At 47.6% G+C, this 16,443-nt stretch overlaps 1 protein-coding gene across 2 annotated transcripts in view; it reads right to left on the bottom strand.

Moving 5' to 3' along the window:
- The window catches only part of ZNF541 (zinc finger protein 541), a 57,449-nt gene that overhangs the window by 14,974 nt on the left and 26,032 nt on the right, over positions 1 to 16,443 (bottom strand). For both annotated transcript variants that reach the window (XM_066265296.1, XM_066265298.1), the window contains 8 exons: positions 16,035 to 16,278; positions 12,024 to 13,911; positions 9,157 to 9,215; positions 8,730 to 8,889; positions 8,352 to 8,519; positions 7,046 to 7,358; positions 928 to 991; positions 198 to 340 (listed from right to left, as the gene is read on the bottom strand). In XM_066265296.1, coding sequence (XP_066121393.1) covers positions 198 to 340; positions 928 to 991; positions 7,046 to 7,358; positions 8,352 to 8,519; positions 8,730 to 8,889; positions 9,157 to 9,215; positions 12,024 to 13,911; positions 16,035 to 16,278 — 3,039 coding nt within the window. The remainder of the gene's footprint in view (positions 1 to 197; positions 341 to 927; positions 992 to 7,045; positions 7,359 to 8,351; positions 8,520 to 8,729; positions 8,890 to 9,156; positions 9,216 to 12,023; positions 13,912 to 16,034; positions 16,279 to 16,443) is intronic.

Genomic DNA, 16,443 nt, shown 5'->3' with positions numbered 1-16,443 from the left:
GGACAACCTGGCCAGCTACTGTGTGAGGAGAGGTGGAGGCAGCAGACAGGAGCATGAGAAAAGCCATACTGGACTAAGGCCTCGACCCTCCCACACCAGGGGACACTGTTTCTCAGTCAGGGGGCAGACTAGAAGGAGAAACTCCTTGGAGATGGGGATGGGGGCCCTGGGGAATTTGGCCCCAACGTCTCAGCCACCTCGATCCTGCGTTTCCAGGTTGGTCATCACATCTCCCCACGGCTTCCAAACCAGAGAAGCCAAAGGCTCATCAATTGCAGCCAGCGATCTGTCCTGGAGCTCCGGGATCTCAGCCTGAAACCGGCTTCCTATGTTGATGTGTCTAAAATGAGGTCACATACACAGACATGCAAGACATACATGTGCCCAAGGTGGGAAATAAAACAGAGATGCCCAGTGTGCCCTGATCGGTGGAAACCCTCTACCATCTCAGACGTGCTCAGTTTTGGTCACCCAAGAGATCCGTGCAGGATTCTAGAAACCTCTCAAGAAATCCTACCTTCCTTCCTCCAATTTCTTTTATTGCCAGATTTCTGGCCTCAGGTGTCTCTTGGGGTCTAGGACAGAGGGGGCTCATACTGATACCTGGCATATCCTACATCCAAGGCCACATTTCACAGATACTTGAGGGCTCTGCACTATGCCATCATCAAATCTGCCTAGAACCCCAGGGTCTTGGGCCTTCTTTCCCAATGGGCCTAACTATGCTATGTCTGGACAGAGGAATACTGAGGAAATGTCCCCCTGTACCTAGAGTAATCCACCACTTCTCTCCTGGGGAGGCTCTGTAGCCACCTGACTCCCCTGTGACACAGGAGCCCTTGGGAAAAACTGACACTGGACTGCAAGGAGGGTAAAGGCAGCCCTGCTTTGGAAGGACACTTAGGTTCTGAGTCTGTTTCAACTCACGGTTCAATGCTGATCTTGGTGTCATCCTTCACTATACAGATGCCAAAAGAGCCATCCACTCGATCTAGGAAACACACAGCAAAAAGCCTCAAGAAGATTGTAAAGTGACCCATGGGGCCCCTTCTGTCTGCCTTCCCAGAGCAGCTGAAAGCAGGCCGCTGAAGCCTGCATGATATAAAGGTTCCTCAAAAAATTAAAGACAGAGCTACCATATGATCCAGCAATCTCACTTCTGGGTATTTATCCAAAGGAACTGAAATCAGGATCTCATGAGGTGCCTGCACTCCCATGTTCACTATAGCACTACTCATTACAGTCAAGAGGTAAAAACAGTTAAATGACCATTACCAGGTGAGTGGATAAAGAAAATGTATATATGTACAATGGAATACTATTTAGCCTTAAAAAGGAAAATTTTGAAATATGTAGCAACACAGATGAACCTTGGGGACTTTATGCTAAGTGTCCAAGCCAGTCACAGAAAGATAAATACTATATGATTACACTTATATGAAATATCTAAAATATAATGAAAGAACAGAATTTTGGTTTCCAGAGACAGAGAGAGTGGTAAATGGATAGTTACTAACCAATGGACATTAAAGTTTTAAGTAAGCAAGATAAGTTCTAGAGATCTGCTAACAACATTGTATCTATAGCCACCAATATTGTATTGCACACTTAAATGTTTGTTAAAATGGTAGATCTCATGTTAACTATTTTTATCACAACAAAATAAATTTAAAAAATTGCATGGAAGGTAGATAGAACTTCTTAAAAGGTATAGTAAGGAACTCAGTAAAACAACAAATTAACTGATAAAAATCAAATTATTTTTAAAAACCCAGTAAGTTAAAGTCTCTGGAAGTTGTCCTAAAGGCACAGAGCTGTTTAAAAAACACAACTCAAGAAAACTGACCAAATCTTAGTAAGCAGTGAAAGTCTGTGACATCTGGGCCCTGACCCACCTGGCCTCCAGCTCTGTAAGACTCTACCCAGAATACTCTATTCCAGGTCAGTGTAGCCAAGGAGATGGGGGCTCCCTCTCTCCATTCCTCCAATGTTTAAAGAGTGAAAGGAAGGTACAATAATAGTTTCTCATCAAAGAGAATACCATTAAGAGACAAAAATTATATATTATAAAAAGAACCAAATGAAAATTCTGGGGTTAAAGAAGTACAATAAGTGAGGGTCAACAGATGTGAGCTGACAGGAGAAATGAGCAATAAACTTAAAAAATTGCCAACAGATGAATGGAGATTATGAAATCTAAAAGAAAGAAAGAAAGAAGAAAGAAAGGAAGGAAGGAAGGAAGGAAGGAAGGAAGGAAGGAAGGAAGGAAGGAAGGAAGGAAGGAAGGAAGGGAGGAAGAAAAATGAAGAAAACTGAAGAGTGCCTCAGAGAAATGTGGAATATCATTAAGTACAAAAAAACAAACTTGTAATGGGAGTACTAAAAGGAGAGGAGAAAGGGGCAGAAAACTATTTTAAAAGAATTAATGGCTGAAAATTCCCCAAATTTTGATGAAAAACAATATATTGCCCTGGCCGGTTGGCTCAGCGGTACAGCATCAGCCTGGCGTGCGGGAGTCCCGGGTTCGATTCCCAGCCAGGGCACATGGGAGAAGCGCTCATCTGCTTCTCCACCCCTCCCCCTCTCCTTCCTCTTTGTCTCTCTCTTCCCCTCCTGCAGCCGGGGCTCCATTGGAGCAAAGTTGGCCGGGGCGCTGAGGATGGCTCTGTGTCCTCTGCCTCAGGTGCTAGAATGGCTCTGGTTGCGGCAGAGCGATGCCCCAGATGGGCAGAGCATCGCCCCCTGGTGGGCATGCCGGGTGGATCCCGGTCGGGTGCATGTGGGAGTCTGTCTGACTGCCTCCCCGTTTCCAGCTTCAGAAAAATACAAAAAAAAAGTGAAAAAGTAATTAAGGGATTAAAATGTAACACTAGAAAATATTCTCTTAATAAAAAAAAGAAAGCAGGAAAGGAGAAAAAGATATGAGACACATAGAAAATAAAAATCAAAATAGCAGGTGTAAATCCAACCACATCAATAAAACATTAAATGAGAATGGATTAAACAAACCAATCCAAAGGCAGAGTTGGTCAGACTGGATTAGAAAACTTATGCTCCAAGTAATGCTGTCTACAGAGATATGTTTCATTTTCAAAGACACAAATAGGTTAAAGCTAAAAGAACAGAAAAATATATACCAAGCAAACAACAACTGTAAAAGAGATGGCATGGCCCTGGCCAGTTGGCTCAGCGGTAGAGCGTCGGCCTAGCGTGCGGAGGACCCGGGTTCGATTCCCAGCCAGGGCACACAGGAGAAGCGCCCATTTGCTTCTCCACCCCTCCGCCGCGCTTTCCTCTCTGTCTCTCTCTTCCCCTCCCGCAGCCAAGGCTCCATTGGAGCAGAGATGGCCCGGGCGCTGGGGATGGCTCTGTGGCCTCTGCCCCAGGCGCTAGAGTGGCTCTGGTTGCAATATGGCGACGCCCAGGATGGGCAGAGCATCGCCCCCTGGTGGGCAGAGCATCGCCCCCTGGTGGGCGTGCCGGGTGGATCCCGGTCGGGCGCATGCAGGAGTCTGTCTGACTGTCTCTCCCTGTTTCCAGCTTCAGAAAAATGAAAAAAAAAAAAAAAAAAAAAAAGAGATGGCATGACTATACTATTGTCAGACAAATTAGACGTTAAAACAAAAAAATATTACACAAGATTATATAATTATTGTAATGATGGTAAATTACTATATATCACAATATTATAATATTAAAAAGACAAGCCATCAGGAAGATATGACAATTATAACCATGTACGCTAAAAACAGAGTCTAAAAATACAGAAAGCAAACCTCGACAGAATTGAAGGATGAAATATACAACTCAAAAATAATGGTTGCCAGTGTCACCCTAATAAATTCAATCAAAAAATAATGCTTAGAGATTACAATACTTTCAATAATGGATAGGACAACTAGGCAGAAGATCAATAAGGAAAGAGAAAACTTAACACTATAAACCACTAGACATAACAGACATCTACAGAACTTTCTACCCAACTTCAGTAGAATACACAATCTCCTCGGGTGCATATGGAATTTTATCTAGCTCATGAAGCATGCCTCAATAAATTTAGACATACTAAATTCATACAGAATATGCTCTCTGACCACAACAGAATTAAATTAGAAAGCAATAAAAGAAGGCAATTTGTAAAATTTGTAGAAATTTAACAACACACTCCTTAGCAATAATCAATGTATTAAAAAAGAAATGAAAGAGAAATTAGAAATAGAGATGAATGAAAATAAGAACAAAACATACTAAAACTTACAAAATGTAGCTAAAGCAATGCTCACAGGTAATCTGTAGATGTAAATAAATGCACTATTTAACAAGAAAGACAAATCTCAAATCATTTATGATTAATTGAGTCAACAAGGGTGCAACACAAATTAAAAAAGAAAGGTCTTTTCAACTAATAGTGCTGGAACAATAGAAACCCACATGCAAAAGAATGAATTTGGCCCTGGCCAGATTGCTCGGATGGTTACAGCATCGTCCTGAAGTGAGGAGGTTGCTGGTTTGATCCCCAGTCAGGGTGCATACAGGAACAGATAGATGTTCCTGTCTTTTTCCTGTTCTCTCCCTTCCTCTCTCTAAAATCAATAAAATATACATTTAAAAAAAGAATGAATTTGAACCCCTACCTCACATAGATTATAAAAGTTAACTTAAGATGAATCAAAGACCTAAAGGTAAGAGTTAGATTTATAAAACTTTTAGAAGAAAACATGGGAGTAAATCTTTGTGACCTCTGGTCAGGCAAAACCTTAGATACAACACCAAAATCATAGGTTACGAAAGAAAAAATAAACTAGACTTCAGCAAAATTAAAAAGTTTTGTACTGCAGGCCCTGGCTGGTTGGCTCAGAGAGTCCCAAAATGCTAAGGTTGCAGATTCAATCCCTGGTCAGGGCACACACGGGGGCAACCAGTGAATGCATGGCTAAATGGAACAATAATAAATGCTTCTCTCTCTCTTTCCCTTCCTTGCTCTGTCTCTCTAAAAAGCATTCAATAAAAAAGAAAAAAATGTTTTGTATTGCAAATGTTATCACAAATAAAGTGAAAAGGCAACTAACAAAATGGGAGAGAATATTTGTAGGAAAATCATATATCTGACAAGGAGTTTGCATTCAGAATATATAAGGAGCTCTCACAAGTCAAAAATTAAAAGATAGCCCTGGCCGGTTGGCTCAGCGGTAGAGCGTCGGCCTAGCGTGTGGAGGACCCGGGTTCAATTCCCGGCCAGGGCACACAGGAGAAGCGCCCATTTGCTTCTCCACCCCTCCGCCCCGCTTTCCTCTGTCTCTCTCTTCCCCTCCCGCAGCCAAGGCTCCATTGGAGCAAAGATGGCCCGGGCGCTGGGGATGGCTCTGTGGCCTCTGCCTCAGGCGCTAGAGTGGCTCTGGTCGCAACATGGCGACGCCCAGGATGGGCAGAGCATCGCCCCCTGGTGGGCAGAGCCTCACCCCATTGTGGGCGTGCCGGGTGGATCCCGGTTGGGCGCATGCGGGAGTCTGTCTGACTGTCTCTCCCTGTTTTCAGCTTCAGAAAAAAAAAAAATGAAAAAAAAAATTAAAAGATAATAACTCGAATTTTAAATGGCAAGGGATGAATAGACATTTCTCTGAAGGCGATATACAGACAATCAGTACATGGAAAGATGCTCAACATCATTAGCCATTAGGAAATGGGAACCAATACCATAAAGGGATACCACTCTGCACCTACTATTATGGTTATAATAAAAAACATAGACAAGTACTGCCAAGGTTGTAGAGAAATTGAAACTTTCATGCAATACTGGTGGGAATCTAAAATGGCCCAGCCATTTTGGAAACAGTCTGGCAGTTCCTTAAGTGGTTAAACACAGAGTTACCACATGACCCAGCAATTTCACTCCTAGGTATCTACCCAAGAGAAATGAAAACATACATCAACACAAAAGCTTTTTCTTTTTTAGAGAGAGAGAATAATAGTAGTTGCTTCTTGTATGTGTCTCAGCCAGGCAAGCCTAGGGTTTTGAATTGGCGACCTCAGTGTTCCAGGTCAACGCTTTATCCACTGCATCACCACAGGTTAGGCTCACACAAACACTTGTATATAAATGTTCATAACAGCATTATTTATAATAGCCCCAAACTGGGAGCAGCCTAAATGCTCGCCAACTGATAAATGGATAAATAACATATGGTCTATCCACACAATGGTATATCATTCAGCCACATAAAGGAGGGAAGCACTGATCCACATTACAACACGGATGGACTTTGAAAACATTATGCTGAGTGAATAAACACAAAATGTCACATATGAGTCCACTTATACAGAAATCTCCAGAATATCCCTGGCTGGGTAGCTCAATTGTTAAACCATCATCCCAATAAACCAAGGTTACAGGTTCGACCACTAATCAGAGTACATGTAAGAATCCACCAATGTATTGATCAATGTCACCCTTTTAATTTTCTAAATAAAATGGAAAAAAAAATGAACCAATGAATATATCAATTGAAACAACAAATTGATATTTCTCTCTTTCATATCCCTTCCCCTCTCTCTAAAATCAATTATTAAATTTTTAAAAAGTTCTAATGTCAGAATAGGCAAATATACAGTACAGAGAAAGTGGCTCAGCAGTTTCCTGGGGCTAGGGAACTTGGAGCTCTGGGGTGACGGAGTCTGCAACAGGGCTTCGTATGGGGCGCAGAAAAATGCTCTAACATTGACTGTGATGAATGTACAACCCTGTAAATATACTAAAACACTGTACATTTTAAATAGTGATTTGTATGGTTTGTAAATCATATCTCAATAAGCTGTTTAAAAAGTTACACAGAAGGGTAGTCAGGCTACATGGCCTCTACGTTTTCTTTCTGATTGTAAAACTCTAAGCACCCAGATGGCTGCTGATCACACTCAGGCCTGGGAAACTTACAAACAGCAATGGGCCCTATGGCCATAGGCCGGAGAGAATCTCTGGACCGAATGCTACAAGGGAGAGTGAATCAGGAGGCCCGCCCTGTGATGATGAGGGATCTCCAGCCTCACTCACCAAGCTTGGTGCTGATGAGCTTGTCGGGACTGGCCTGAACTGACATGGTACAGAGAGTGTTGAAATACAGCCCAGAGCCCTCCCGGATGGGGCTGAGCATTGGGGGCGGCGTGTAGGGAGGGCACTGAAACAATCCCTTCAGGAGGCGGTCCACCAGGAACACTGGAGACCGCAGGCAGCTAGGGTGGCATCTTCCCGGGGCTGGCTCCATGTGAGGAGGAGGGATGAACAATGCCTTGGGCTGGGGATGCTTTTTCCGCTTCCTATTCTGGCTGCTTTCCTTGTCTCTCTCTTCCATGTCTTTCTCTTGTCCCTGGGGAAGAAGAGAGTTCAGAACCACAAGGGGTCACTTGAAGGCACCCTCCACCAGCTCAGTCTTCAAGATGACTTGAGAGCAGAAAAAGGAAACTGATCATGGAGACAGAGGGGAGTATGACATACACACTGCATGTCCATGCCTGGAGCCCCCAGCAGAGGAGGCTGAGTAGGGTCACTGCTCCTGAGTGGACCCCAGAGCCTATGACTGTGATGTTCGAGGCTGGACCCTTCTCATGCATCCAGATCCCAAGGCGCGGAGCCCTGACTCACAGGATTTGGGAAACATCTGAGGTCACTTGTTAACATGATTGGCATTTAAACTGTGGGGGCCAGAGACACAGTATAAGAGTGTGATAAAATGAAAACTTGCTCCCCTCTGAATGACAACAGCTCTTGTGAGACCAACAATGAGATCCATGCTTCCTGTCTCCAAGTCCAGCTTGCGCTGTTCTGGGTAGGACCCTCTAGTGCAGGCTGAAAGACTGACTGCCTGAACTTACCATGCTCTCTCTTACCTCCTTGCAATCTCCCCTCCTATCTTTTAGGAGTTTTACTTTTTCTCATCCTCCAGATCTCAGCTCCAATACCTCCTCCTCCAGAAAGCCCTCCTTGACTTCCTAAGGCTAGGTCTCCAGTACCCCCTGAGGGCTCCCACAACATCCTCTGCTCCCTCCCTAGCTCCCCAACCCTGCCCATTCTGGGTCATCACTGCCTGGGGACAGGTCTGCCTACTTCATTGGTCTGGGAGCCCCCGGAGGCAGAGTAGAGGCTGTCGATGTTTACCGCGGTGTCCCCAAAACTGCCAGCACAGGGCCAGGCCCAGAGGAAACTCAGTGGGCACTGAATGAATGAATGAATGAATGAATGAACATGTGAACCAAGCTCTTCTGGAGTCAGGGATTCCTGTGGCGTTTGTTTGGGCTTTTCCCACAGCTTCCCCAGCAGGCAGGGAAAGCAGCAGGAAGAAAGTGGACTGACCAGCACCCACCTTGGCCGTGCTCCCCAGGGTTTGGTGTGCTGGAGCCACAGGCACTGGCATGGGCATCTCCAAAGGGATTATGTTGTCCAAGGACTTCTTGGCTCCTGGGGGACTCTGCCCATGCCCCTCTGGCCTCAGCAGCTGTTTTGTTGGCTTGAAAAACTCTGTGTCAAACACCTGAATGCAGAGGAGAGATAGCTCTTCAGGAGAAACAGTAGGCAGGGAGAAGAGCTGCGTAAGCCTGAAGTTCCAACTCCTAGTCCTTCCCCCGGCTCCCCAGAGGATGGAGAGCATCTCCATCAGGTGATAAATGACACCCAGTCATTTACTCCCCAAAGCCTGTCAGAAACCCCAAAAGCACAGCACCTACTGCCTGTGTCCCTTCACCTGCTGCTCCTGCTTCCCTGGCGGTGACGGCCACTGGTCACTGTGAAAGCACATGTGGCTGCCCAGCCCTTTCTCGGTATAAAACATCTGGCTGCAATTCTTGCAGACATAAGTGCTCCTTGGTTCTGCCCAGTCTGCAGGGCCCCCGGTTTGCTGGTTACTGTGGGGAGACATGGCAGGAGGAAAGAATGCAAGATGGGACTCTGTCCTTCATCATTGACTCCTTTGTTAAGTCTGATCCACTGACAACTCTAGATGAACCCTCAGAAATGGAGATGACACCCCATCCTTCAGGGTATAGTGCTTACCTCTTCAGCACTCATGCATCCAGGACTCACTTACCCAGGGCCAGCACACAGAAGCCACCACAGGACTCCTGAGGGGTTGCACTCCCCCAGGTAGGGTGAGGAGGGGCTTCTGAACTTACCATCCACCTGCCATCTTCTCTTCTTTCATCAGATGGGGAAGTTGGTAGATGTTTCCATCCTGAAGATAAAAATACACCTGAACCAACATATCAGAAATGAGGTTTGCAAGAGCTAAAACTCTAAGGCTCCTAAGAGAAAACACAGGCATAATTCTTTGTGACCTTGGATTAGGCAATAGTTTCTTGGCTAACACAAAAGAAAAGACAGAACAGCCTGACCAGGTGGTGGTGCAGTGGATGGAGAATCGACCTGGGATACTGAGGACCCAGGTTCGAAACCTCAAGGTCACCAGCTTGAGTGCGGGGTCACTGAGTCACTAGCTTGAGTGTGGGATCATCGATATGATACCACGGTCACTGGCTTGAGCAAGGGGTCACTGGCTTGGCCGGGGCCCCCAGTCAAGGCACATATGAGAAGCAATCAACGAACAACTAAAGTGACACAATTATAAGTTGATGTTTCTCATCTCTCTCCCTTCCTCTTTCTCTTTCTCTCAAGGAAAAAGAACATAACAAAGTAGACTTCATCAAAACATAAAACCTCTGTGCTTCAAAAAATACCATCAAGAAAGTGAAAAGAGGCCTTACTGGTGTTGGCACAGTGGATAGCGTGTTGGCCTGGGACGCTGGGGACCCAGGTTTGAAACCCAAGGTCGTGGGCTTGAGTAAGGGCTCACCAGCTTGAGCACTGGCTTGAGCATGGGATCACAGACATGACCCCATGGTTGCTGGCTCAAGCCCAAAGGTCACTGGCATGAGGCCCAAGGTCGCTGGCTTGAGCTATGGGTCATAGCTCTGTTGAAGCCCCTACCCCCCAGTCAAGGCACATATGAGAAAACAATCAGTGAACAACTAAGGTGCCACAACTATGAGTTGATGCTTCTCATTTCTCTCCCTTCCTGCATATCCCCCCCCTCTAAAAAAAAAGGGAAAAGACAACCCATAGAACGAGAAAAAACTGTTGAAAGTCATATCTGACAAGAAATTTATATTCATAATATATAAAGAACTCTTATAATAAAAAGTCAGACTCTGCCCAGTTGGCTCAGTGGTAGAGCATCGGCCCGGCATGTGGAAGTCCCGGGCTCGATTCCCAACCAGGGCACACAGGAGAGGCACCCATCTGCTTCTCCACCATTCCCCCTCTCCTTTCTCTCTATCTCTCTCTTCCCTTCCCACGGCCGAGGCTCCATTTGAGCAAAGTTGGCCCGGGCACTGAGGATGGCTCCGTGGCTTCTACCTCAGGTGCTAGAACGGCTCTGGTTGAAACATTGCAACAGCCCCAGATGGGCTGAGCATCGCCCCCTGGTGGGCATGTTGGGTGGATCCCAGTTGGGCGCATGCGGGAGTCTGTCTCTCTGCTTCCCTGCTTCTTACTTCAGAAAAAATACAAAAAAAGTCAAATAACCCAATTTAGAAATGGGTAAAGTATCTCAAGCAACACCAAACCAGAAAGGATGGTGTTGGCCAATAAGCAAATGAAGAGATGTTCAACATCATTACCCATCCGAGCAATGCAAATCAAACCATAATGAGAGACCACTGCACACCCACTAGGATGGTTACGATAAAAACTGGACAAAAAGTGTTGGAGAGGATGTGGAGAAACAGGAGCCCTCACACGCTGTGAGTGGAAGTGTAAAATGAAGCAGCTGCTTTGGAAAACAGTCCAGCAGTATCTCAAATCAATTCCATGCCTAGATATTTCCCACGAGAAATGAAAACATATGGTCCACACAAAATCTTGTACATAAATGTTCATGGTAGCACTATTCACAATGACCAAGCAGTGTAAACAAACCAAATGGCAACTGGTGAGTGGATAAACAAAGTGTGATATATCTGTACAAAGAAGTATTATTCAGCCATAAAAATGAAGCACTGGCCTGACCTGCAGTAGTGCAGTGAATGGAGCATCAACCTGGGACACTGAGGACCCAGGTTTGAAACCTCGAGGTTGCCAGCTTGAGCATGGGATCATCTGGCTTGAGCACAGGCTCACTGGCTTGAGCATGGGATCATAGACATGATCCCATGGTTGCTGGATTGAGCCCAAAGGTTGCTGGCTTGAAGTCCAAGGTTGCTGGCTCAGGTGAAGCACCTCCCCCACCCCACTGGTCAAAGCACATATGAGAAAGCAATCAATGAACAACTAAAGTGACACAACTACAAGTTGACGCTTCTCATCTCTCTCCCTTCCTGTCTGTCTCTGTCTCTCTCTAGTAAAAAAAAAAAAAAAAAAAAAAAAAAAAGCACAAAAAGCACTGGCACATTCTACAACAGGGGTTCCCAAACTACGGTCCGCGGGCCGCATGCGGCCCCCTGAGGCCATTTATCTGGCTCCCGCCGCACTTCTGGAAGGGCACCTCTTTCATTGGTGGTCAGTGAGAGGAGCATAGTTCCCATTGAAATACTGGTCAGTTTGTTGATTTAAATTTACTTGTTCTTTATTTTAAATATTGTATTTATTTCAGTTTTGTCTTTTTACTTTAAAATAAGATATGTGCAGTGTGCATAGGGATTTTTTCATAGTTTTTTTTATAGTCCGGTCCTCCAACGGTCTGAGGCACAGTGAACTGGCCCCCTGTGTAAAAAGTTTGGGGAGCCCTGTTCTACAACATGGATGACCTTTGAAAACATTACCCTGAATGAAAGAAGCCAGTCACAAAAGCCACGTAATGTATAATTCCAATGATATGAATTGTCCAGAAAAAGCAAATCCAGAGACAGCAGGTAGATTCATGGTTGCCAAGGGCTAGGGGGAATGGAGAGATTGGGGGTGACAACTAAGAGTGTGGGGTTCCTTTGGGGGCTGAAAATGTGGTGATGGATGCACAACCCTGTGATTACACTAAAACCACCAGTACCTGGATTCTGTTGAATATTGTCAGCTTGGACTTCGAGTCTCTGGGGGCGTCTGCCAGAGGCCCAGCAGATGAGAAGGAGGCCATGGCCACCTGGCTGGGAGAGGCCGTACAACACATGTCCATTTTCACCTTCTCTTTCCGGAAGCCTGAGAAGCGCTGGGCCCTGGGGTTGCTGGAGAAGAGCCTGTAGCTTCCGCCCCGTGGGCAGGCAGAGCCCTTTTCTCCTTTTGTGACTCCTGCTGCCCTGCCATTCTCACCCTGGGCCTGCTTCCTGGGGACCTGTGGGTCGTCCCCACCTGACTGGATCTGCTGAGGGCCACCAGGGGAGAAGATGTCCCCCAGATCCAAAGACCCTTTTGCAGATCTCAACTTCTTGGCCAGAGAGATGTCTGGATTCCCAGGAGGGTCCAGAGATGATGCTGTGAGGGATGGTGGAGCAGTGGCCACTTTTGGTCCTCCCTTCAAGTCCCGTCTAGTGCTGCCAGGAGAGGCTGCCCTGGGGAACGCAGGTGTGATTTTCCTCCTGTGGGCTGGGGATCCCCCTGGCTCCAGGTGCCCCGGGTCAGCACGGGGAGAGTCAACACTGGGTGCCAGAGGCAGGAGCTGCTTTGGCCACGGATCTGACTTCGGGGCAGCCTGCTTGCCCTCAGGCGTGGGGAGCTGGGAGGATGCAGGGGCCACCTGGGCATGAGAGAAGATCCTCTGGGACTTGGTGATCATCTGGAACACCTGCGTCTGCTCGGGGCTCACCAGGGACTCCTGCGACTTTAGGAATAGCTGCCGGAGGAGTGGGCTGGCGTCAGACGGGAGCCCACCCGGCGTCTGCACATCCTGAAGGCCAGGCTCCCTGGGGTGCTGCCATGGGAAAGTGTCACAGTCAAACTTGCTCTTTTTGGAAGCCCAGGAGTCATCTTCTGCACTGGCATGTTTGGGGTCACCTGAGGCCTCCCCGGGCACCTTCAGGAGTGACAGAGGGAAGGGCATGACGTCTTCCAGACCATGACCCAAGCTGGGTGAGGGCTCCCTGGTGGGGGAGGTGCTGCTGGGCCCAGGGTCAGACTCAGGGCCCTCTGGGGACTGCATCGCAGGGGCCTTGTGGACCACAAACACACTGCTCCCTTTGTTCTTGGGGCAGCCTGGCAGATTCTGGTTCCGGAGCCACTGGAAGTTGTGGCTGGATGGTTGGGAGCTGGAGGGGACGGTCGGTCCTGGCTGGGAGCTGGAGGGGACTGTCTGTCCTCGGAAAGTTGGCAGGCAGGCTGGCAGGGGGCCGCTCTCAGGCCAGCCCTCCAGGGTGGGTGAGAGCTGGAGCAGCCATGGCTCTGACTCAGATGGGTCGGGGCCTCCACTTTCTGTTGCCAATGAATGAATGGCTGAGAACATGTCAATGACAGGCTCCTTCAGTGGAGGATGCAGCTCCTCAGGAACCTCAGGAACCTCAGTGCCCACGGTTCCTGGGGCTGTTGGGGTGCTCACTGGGGTGCAGGAGGAGGACCCTGAGGGCAGACAGGGACCCACTGTGTTCCTCCCTTCGCTGCCATCTGAAGGCCCTGCTGGGGCCGGGCAGGGAGGAGGGATCTTCTGGTGGACAATGCTGCTCACGATGCAACGTAGAAGGTCTCTGTTGGGCAAGAGGGAGCTAGGAGACCGGGCTTCTGGGGGCATCAGGGATCGCAGGCTACTGGGTGCTGGCGGGCCAGCCACCTCATGGGGTTGGGGGGAGTCCCCGCAGGCTTCTTCCTCCACTGGGGCTTCCTTCAGGATGCACAGGCCGTGCTGGACCTCGTAGTGCCGGCGCAGGGAGCGGTAGTCACAGTAGCTCTTGCTGCAGCCCTGCTCGATGCACACAAACGGTTTGGTCTTCTGGTGGGTGAGCATGTGCCCAGTCCTGCAATCATGTGTGAGAAGGAAGTCAAGGGCGCTCCGCTCGGGCCCTCCACTGAAGGGACCTGGATGCTGCCTCACAAATCAGAAATAGCCCTCAATCAAAGCAATTGGGAAGGGGTGCTCCTCTCCCTCACCTTTAAGTAAACCACTCATTTGAGAAAAAAAAAATCAGTAGAAGCCTGGCCAGAGTTCCCCAAAGTGGGTTCCCAAAGAACAGCAGTCCTCCAGAGTTGCTCCCAAGAAGTAAATTTATTTGCTCAGCTGGCAAGTAAATTTTGAAAAAATAACTATGTGTTCCTGGGAGGTTCACAGCACAGAGGAGCAAATTTAAAAATCCACATAGAAAATAGATAAAGAGGCATCTGTTTAACTTTCAGTGTGTCTCAAACTTATTTGCCCGCAGAACTGTTTTCTCAAATAGCCTCTTTTAGTGTTCCTGAGAACCAGGGTGCTGCAGACACGCTGGGGAGACGCTACCTGCGAGGCCCCTTCCTTTAACAAAGGAATGAGGCCTTCCCTTGCATTCCTCTAAGGAGACAGCTACCTAGCACCCCCACAGCAAAAAGAAAAAATTTACAGATGCCCAATCAGAAAAATTTACTAGAAAACAGCCAAATGTGCCCATAATTTCTGCATATATAAATGAATACAAATGTGTACGATATTTATGTATTTATATCTACATTAATATGTTATAAATATCAGCAAATGAGTACCCTCTGGGTTCCCAAGAGCCCTACTCTGGACTGTTGTACGTGTGGCACGTGAATATATCCCATAAATAACAAAGCCCTTCACAAGGTCGACCCTTGGCTTCCACCGGGGAGAAGCAGCAGAGAAGGAATCAGGAGACTTCATTTCTAGCCCCAGATGTTACCAAGTTGTGACATGAGCAAATTACTTCCCTTCCTTTGGGTCTGGGTGGGCAAAACAATAAATTAAAAGATAATTAATCAAAACCTTCTGTAAAGATCAGGAGCACTATAAAAATGCAAGGGATTGTACCTCTAACTTGCAAGTCTCTTGGTTTAAAAATAGTCTGTCTTGCCTGACCAGGCAGTGGTACAGTAGATAGAGCACTGGACTGGGACGCAGAGGACCCAGGTTCAAAACCCCCAGGTTGCCAGCTTGAGCGCGGGCTCTCTAGCTTGAGCGTGGGGTCACTGGCTTGAGCGTGGGATCACAGACATGCCATGATGGTCGCTGGCTTGAGCCCAAGGTCACTGACTTGAGCAAGGGGTCACTCACTGGCTCTGTTGTGGCCCCCTGGTCAAGGCACCAGGTTTGAAACCCTGAGAAAGCAATCAATTAACAACTAAGGAGCCTCAATGAAGAACTGATGCTTCTCATCTCTCTCCCTTCCTGTCTGACTGTCCCTCTCTGTCTCTCTTTGTCTTTGTCACACACACAAAAAAGATGTCTTTCCTTCATCACTAGCAAGAAAAACTTATTTCCAAGACATCAAGAACAAAGGGAATTCTGCTCTTAACTCTTATAATGGGCTTTCTTTGTGAAATCAAGAGTTAAAAAAAAAAATCAGACACTTGAAACCATGTCAACACACTAAATTTTAAAAAAATATTAAATTTTAATAAAAATAAAGAGTTAATAAAAAAGGAGTTAAAAGAGAAAAACAAGAGTTAATGCTCCATTGCTGTGTTCTAGAAACCGGCGTTTCAGAAACTCTCATGCCCTGGGTCATCCCAGTACACATCCCTCACGGAATGCAGTTCCGTCTCCTTCACCAGGGACTCCAGATGTTTTTCTACCATCAGCCCCATTCCTCTGTGTAGGAACTGCCTCAGGAGCGACCCACGGTGTCTTTAACCCTCAAGGGTACTGGCTGCAAACTGCAGCAGCGATTTCCTCACTGGTGTCAATTTGGGGGCTCGGAGGAGTGACCCGTCCAGGGCAGTGCCAGCCTGGCCCCAGAACACTGGAAGTGTGAGGAGAACAGGGTCTGTGGCTAAGCACAGGTGACATTCACCTGGGGACCACGGAGGTGAGACAACCCAATGGCAGGTGGGACAAGTTGACCTGGGAGGGGACAGAAGAAACACAGGAATGCCCCATGCCCTCCTCCAGCCCCAGGAAGAGCCATTCCAGGACCAGACTCCTACATACAGGTGGTCCTGCCGCTTAAAGGCCTTGCTGCAGATTTTGCACACATGTTTCCGCTCCTGGCTGTGTGTCAGGTAGTGCTTGCTGAGAGAACTGGCGCTGCTGAACACCTTTCCGCAGAGGCTGCAGTCCAGGAGCGGGTTCTGAGGGGAGCTGTGCGGACGCTTGCCTTTCCTCGCGCTCCCACCGGCGGCCCTGCCTCCCTCCTCAGTCTCTTTAGGCGCCTTGAGCACGCTCAGCCCCAGGTCTGAACAGAGGAGAAAGCACAGGTTACTGACATCCGGGGAAATCAGGGAGCATGGCTAAAGCATGCTACAACTTAGAGCCACAGCGGACATGAAGGGTGGGCCTAGTCTGCCCCCGTACCTTCAGCAGTTTCCCTTGCAGAGAAAACAGGGTTTAGGACGAGGCA

The sequence above is a fragment of the Saccopteryx bilineata genome, chromosome 3 (assembly GCF_036850765.1).
Source record: "Saccopteryx bilineata isolate mSacBil1 chromosome 3, mSacBil1_pri_phased_curated, whole genome shotgun sequence".
Taxonomy (NCBI): domain Eukaryota; kingdom Metazoa; phylum Chordata; class Mammalia; order Chiroptera; family Emballonuridae; genus Saccopteryx; species Saccopteryx bilineata.
Note: the sequence above shows the minus strand (reverse complement) of the source record. Positions and strands in the feature narration are given on the sequence as shown.